Consider the following 6486-nt stretch of genomic DNA (forward strand, 5'->3'; position numbering starts at 1 on the left):
CTCTGCACCCCTGCCCCTCCTTGGTGGTGGCCTCCCGAACTTGCGCAACGAGATGCTCCACTCATGGCGGAATCTGTATCCTGGATCCCGGTGCGTTTTTAAGTTGTGGAGATTTTTGGTTCTTTATCGAGACCAACGTTCAATTTTGGGCGTTTGAAATCGTATTCGGGCAGCTCTTATTGCTGGTTATATTATACACCCTCACCCACCCATAGTCGGTGGCAATTGAATTTATATTTGTTTTTTTATTAGTTGTGGGAATTAAATTTCTGTTGATTTCTATCCTGCATATCAGATAGCATGTGTGTATCTTATTTGAGTCGGATTCAAATATTTGTCTTTGATGTAGATCTTCTTATGAATCCTTGTTGATGGCAAGGAACATACTACATGGCCAAGTAAAACGGGTTAAGCTGAATCGGCCCAGCCACCTTCCTTATCTCAGCGATTTTTTCTGCACCTCTGGTCATACTCCGGGCGATCCGGACGAACAAGTTGGTATCACCAAAGGGAAAGCTAGAGCAAAAACGAGGAAGGAAACCATGAAAGGAAATGTATCAGCGGCCACTGTAATTGAAAATAGTAGCCATCGCGACGGGTCTATATACAAGAACTCTTGTCTCGACGTATGTCGTGTTAAAAACCGTGCTGAGAGTAAGTGATGCAAATCTCTTTCCTGTATTGCTCATATTTGACAAATTTGATGACACATCGATTAGAAGTTTGTGGCTCAATCAAATGAAGGATAAATGGTCAACTATAAGATTTATGTGTGAGCATTACTTTCTAATATCGTAAGGGAAAATGGCTGGCTATATAGAATATGTTTAGCTATATATTTAAATGTAATCATTTGTGTTGGTATTATAGAATGTGGCCATCCTTATTATTAACAAATTTTTGACTTGGAGAAAATTCATATAAGTATATATATTTTTATGTACTACTTCCTCAGTTGAAATCGTTTGAGCGTCAACTCATATGGAACAGAGGGAGTATTATATATTGTAGTACTTTCTGGTCACATTAAATTGATGAATTAATATGTCTCCCGTAATATGTTTAGCTATGTATGGACTACTGTTATTATAAGAATCTTTTTTGCTTTGTCAAATAGATTCATTTTTTAGATGTTTTTTGGTCGATTATTGCATAATGCATGTATGTTTGCATTTAGTACTAATTAGTGTGTATATGGTTAATGAATAAGTCTCATGTAAATAGAATATATTTAGCTGTGTATTCAATAATTATACTGTATGGTTAATGAACACATAAAGGATGCATGGTCAATGTTAAGATTTGTCTGCTCACTAATTTAGTTATAAACTCCGTATGTAATAATTATTGTTGGTATTGTAATTGTTGTAGTTTTTAACAAATGTTGAAATTGGGGAGAATTCATAGTTTTCTATTATTTTTTGCAAAGTATTATATTTTGTAATAGGAATTATATTGTTTTTCTAAAATCACATGAATGAATATGTCTCACATAAATAGTGTATTTTTAGTTTTGTATGTGTTTACTAGTCTTGGCATTATAACAATCTTGATTTTCATCAACGCCGGAATTGGGCTAATTTTTTATTATTTTTATTTTTATTGTATTAGCTTTTTTTCTTAGCAATATAAGTTTTTTCTTTGTAAATCACATGAATAAGTCCAATGTAATCTTGTGTTTTTGTACAAATGCAAATGTAGATTAAGAAATTATGAGTTGCGGATAATGGATTGTTTTGGAGAATTCTATTAAATACAAGTTCAACCTTCTTTTAAACACATTTCTTCGTACACTAATTCTGTGATGATATTTGATTGGTCTATTTCTTCTATTGTTTTCCATATAATTTTTTATTAGACATTTTCTCTATTTAATATAAATTTCTATCTATAAATCATAATTATACCATTTATGGTCTAATTTTTTAATGAAGCACAATTGGAGCCAATGATGTTATCAGATCCTGTTGATTGCTTTCCTGATCGGAGAAGGTGTTGTCTTCATTTTGTATCTGACATGATGCAAATTTTCTCACTAAAATTGGCTAAAGTTCCCAACAACGCAAGTTCGATACAATTATATGGATATATAGCAGCACGGGATTTTCTGGACAACTCACTTAATTACATTGTCAATCGTAGCAGGGACAATTCCTTTACGGTGCGACAGGTGCACATCTTAAACCTAAACACAATTATTTCATTTTTTCTTTTGTAGTTTATGCTTAATTTCGGCACATGGCATGCTACAACCAACCTTTTCCACTTGTAGAAGTTGGAGATGCAAGGTGGAATTGTATAACCCATTTTATCTCTCTATCTGTTATGGATTAGTATATATATAATGAAAGTACTTCTAATTGTGTCCTTAGTTTTCTTCTAATTGATTTTTTGCTTAATTTGCATTGTACTTATTTCGTAACATGTTGGTGTTTGGATGAATATTTTCTTCCTTGTGGTTTATCTAGTGACTATGATATGAAGCGTAGATTTATAATGTGGAATGACAATTATTGAGAAAAAAGATTACCTATTGAATAGATGTGAAATCGAGTGATATGTTAGGAAACATTGGGTATTTAAGGAAAGTCGAGTGTGATAATTGTGGACCATTAATATTCTTTTTTTTTTTACCTCAAATGCATCTTATGACAAATAATCTAAGAGTTTTGCTTCGGTACACCCCACCTAGAAAAGTTTACAGATTTAGATGCAGATTAAAGGTGAAGATTAGAAGTTACCTCTTTAATAAAAAAATAGATTATTTTGATCTCTTGTATGATCCATTAAAGGAATATAGGGATCATAATTAGTTGATCATGAATGTATAAGAATACCCTTTTTAAGTAACTCTAAGATTCATGCAAACTTTTAGGGGGGTGTACTGAAGCAAAACTCGTGATCTGAACACGACAAATACCTTAGCCCTTGAACTACAGAATCCTTCTTGCATGATTGTTGCGATGTTATCTTTACTCAAACATTTGAGGTGTTGGCCGTATGGGCTCCACTTTGTCGATCTTAGCATAAAAATACTTGTCTTGGAGGACCTTTACTACTTTTGTTGAGTTGGTGGTGAGTTCACCCACTCTCCCCATACCCTTACGTGTGGGGCATACTGTAACTGAAATAAAAAAATTCTAATGCTGGATTCGAACTTCAGATGTAGCGTACGAGTCGTCGCCCGCTGCCTCCTTTCCACATGGAGCTTCCTCGCCTCCTCCTGTAACCGAAATAAAAAATCCCGTTGCTTCACTATTCAATTCGCCTCTGTTGTTCCCCAATCGTGGTGCTCCGACGATCACCCCCATTCTTCAATTGCCGTTGCCTGCCATCATATCTCTAGTGGAAGCTTCAATTTCTCTACCACAACCTCGCTGACGACCCCATTGATAGTTGCTACTTTGTCAATGCCATAGCTAGCGGCCTCAAGATGATGCATCAGAGGGTCACTGTGGCTGTCATACTTCCCGTGGATAGCACTGCTCCCCTGCAACAACAGCTCCACATGCGATAGTAAGAAGTGCATGAAGTGGAGAAGGGGCGCGTCCAATCTGGACGATGACTAACAGTGCATCCTGAGCGGGGAGTGCTTACCAAAGGGGAGCCGGCTTGGCGTGGAGCTGTGGCATGGGCTCGACGACGTCGGGGAGCAGGGCGACCATCACGGGTCAGACGGCAGGGCCACTAGAGAGCAAGCTCGACAACGTTAGAGGCAGTGGGTAGGTGGCGTTGAGCGCGAACGCCCGCTCCATGGAGTCTTGCATGTTGGCCTTGGTCGTTGTTGTCCGTGCGATGAGCACATGCTATGCGTGAAGGTTACGCTCGAGCTCCCTTCAGGGCCTCGTGGCGTTTCGCTTCTCCTTCACGAGCGGAGTGCTTGTTCATGTATAGGCCCCCCGGAGGCCTTGAACGTAGGGGCTGCAAGTCCAGCCGTGACAAAGGATGAGGTTACCTCTTACCTGCGATATGTGCAGACCTCAAGGCATGTGCAGGATGGAGCAACAGGTAGTGGCGCCGCTCCCGGACTCTTTGTTGTCGCGCAGTGCAAGAAGAAGATTGGGTTAAGAGGAGCGGCAGTGCATCGTAGCTCTGTTTTGTGCATGATGGTCGGTTTTCCCTTTGTCTGATATGCCATCGGGGCTGCCTAGATGTGGCTCAGGTGCTGCCGGACTCGCTTTGCATAGATGCTTGCCATCGTCTTCGTCCGTCCTGCCAGTGCCGCCATTTCTTTTCTCAGGCTGAGATGCTAGTGATGTCGCCTAGTTTTGATTGGGTAGTTGTCATCGCCGTGTTGAACATATGCAGCTATGGCTGATGTTTCTTTCGTTACCGCTATCTTCGTTCCTCACTCCGATGCCGCCCGTTCTCGCCTCGCGTAGCTCGCCGGAGTGGCAAGAGATGCGAGACCGAGGCCATCAAGTGGTGGGCATGTAGGGGACAGAAGGGGGACATGCAAGAAAACCTCTCCCAGCGGTGGGCCTCATTCATGTATGCACTACCAGTTTGTATTTAAGAAGTAGAAAGAATACCACATAGTACCATGTCTTTCCTAGACAAGTAGAATTTTGACACATGCCAGAATTATATGTCGCCCGTGCAATGAAAACCTCTAATAGCAACCACCAAAACCACCAAGCGTGAAAAGATCCCACAGCAGCAGCGCTACCAAGATACCATTGACTATTATAGTGATACCGCCTGAACTCTTTGTTTAGATCAATTAAGGGCCAATTTCAAGCACAAAACAGAAGTAAACGCAGCAGTAAATCATCACCTTGAGTTGGTGTTCAGGAAATCAGGATTTTTGTTTGTTTTGCAAGATAAAATCAATACTATATTTTGCAAGATAAAATTAATTAAGAATTTTGCCTTGTAATCATGTAAAAAATCTGGAATGAAACTAATTCCATAATGAGTACATCATTCGGCAAAATTATCACTAGGTATGGCAAACAAGGGTGGAGCTAGGAAAATTTTATATAGTGTACCACCTCCAAAAAATTGTTTTTCACATCACACGAGTAATACAAAATTAACCAAAAACCAATATGAATACCAAAAAACCACCAAGTTCTAGGTGGCCATGGTTCACCAAGAAATACCCGCTGGCTATGCCTCTCATGGTCATAGGCAAAATCACCTTTTGAACTGTCTCTTGGCAGTTAGCTAATGGTCAACTGATGGCAGTGGGAATTTTTGTAAGAGGGGAATTTCAGTGAAACTTGAGAAGTACTCCCTCCGTAAAGAAATATAAGAGCGTTTAGATCACTTTAGTAATCTAAACGGTCTTATATTTCTTTACTGAGTGAGTAATATTTTACAAACAATAATAGAACAAATCATTAGTTGCTACCCTGAGTTACTATAGAATATCTTGATTGGGTTCTTTGAACAACTAAAAACTGAATATGTATTTTTTATCTAAACAACAACAGAACAATTTTGAGAATTTGAAATATATTATTGAGGGGTCCTGAAATGGCTAATAAGTTCATATATGTGTTGGATATAAAGTGACATTGATATGGCATAGTGGTGCCTCACGATATCGGAAGTTGTCCCCGCGGGCCGCCCCAAGGACCCCTAGGATGCTACACGGCCCCGTCCTGTGGGCTAAAGAAGGATTCGGAAGTTGGCAATAGACAAGGAAGCCGGCGTTCCACGAGGACTCTTCCACCGCCTTAGCCGACTAGGAAATGTGTAACCCTAGCCTCAGTGCCTCTTATAAGCCAAGGCCGAACTAGTCCATAGGGACCACACAATTTATCCCTCGATACACCATTGTACTTTGTACACCCCATAAGCAATACAACACGAGATACTCTATTGAGTGGTTTGCTGTATTCTACACTGACATAAAGTGTACATGTTGAGGGGAGGGAACCATCACCAATCACCATGGAGTGCCCCTTATAAGCCAAGGCCGGACTAGTCCATAGGGACCATACAATCTATCCCTCGATACACCATTGTACTTTGTACACCCCATAAGCAATACAACACGAGATACTCTATCGAGTGGTTTGCTGGATTCTACACCGGCAGAAAGTGTACATGTTGAGGGGAGGGAACCATCACCAATCACCATGGAGTGAACCAAAGATGGATGATGGTTATTTGCGACAGTTTAGTTTGCTATAAGAAAGTATCATAGAACTCTCGAGGCTCTAATCGAGCTCAGATGCCGACACAATGAATTTTCAAGACAACATTAGGTTCTTTAGATGGTACTTTTCCTTGACCACCCTAGACACAGGCCTTGATATAAATAGACATCCATGAGTCCACACATGTACACATTCTGCTCGCACGTGCGGATGTGCCACAAAATACATTCAGGACTGAATCTTGTCTGGACCTCTTGCATGATGATCCTGGCCTGCAGCACTCACACGTGCGGATGTGCTACAAAATACATTCAGGACAGAATCTTGTCCGTCCTCCTGCATGATGATCCTCGCCTGCAGCATCAGTTCTGACCCC

At 40.3% G+C, this 6486-nt stretch overlaps 1 protein-coding gene across 2 annotated transcripts in view; it reads left to right on the forward strand.

The window, feature by feature from the left end:
* Window positions 1-6: 6 nt before the first annotated feature.
* The window catches only part of LOC119320133, a 7841-nt gene continuing 1361 nt past the window's right edge, over window positions 7-6486 (forward strand). For both annotated transcript variants that reach the window (XM_037594255.1, XM_037594256.1), the window contains exons 1-3: window positions 7-90; window positions 350-654; window positions 1935-2170. In XM_037594255.1, coding sequence (XP_037450152.1) covers window positions 53-90; window positions 350-654; window positions 1935-2170 — 579 coding nt within the window. In that variant the 5' untranslated portion in view covers window positions 7-52. The remainder of the gene's footprint in view (window positions 91-349; window positions 655-1934; window positions 2171-6486) is intronic.

The sequence above is a fragment of the Triticum dicoccoides genome, chromosome 6B, assembly GCF_002162155.2.
Source record: "Triticum dicoccoides isolate Atlit2015 ecotype Zavitan chromosome 6B, WEW_v2.0, whole genome shotgun sequence".
In the NCBI taxonomy this organism is placed as follows: Eukaryota; Viridiplantae; Streptophyta; class Magnoliopsida; order Poales; family Poaceae; genus Triticum; species Triticum dicoccoides.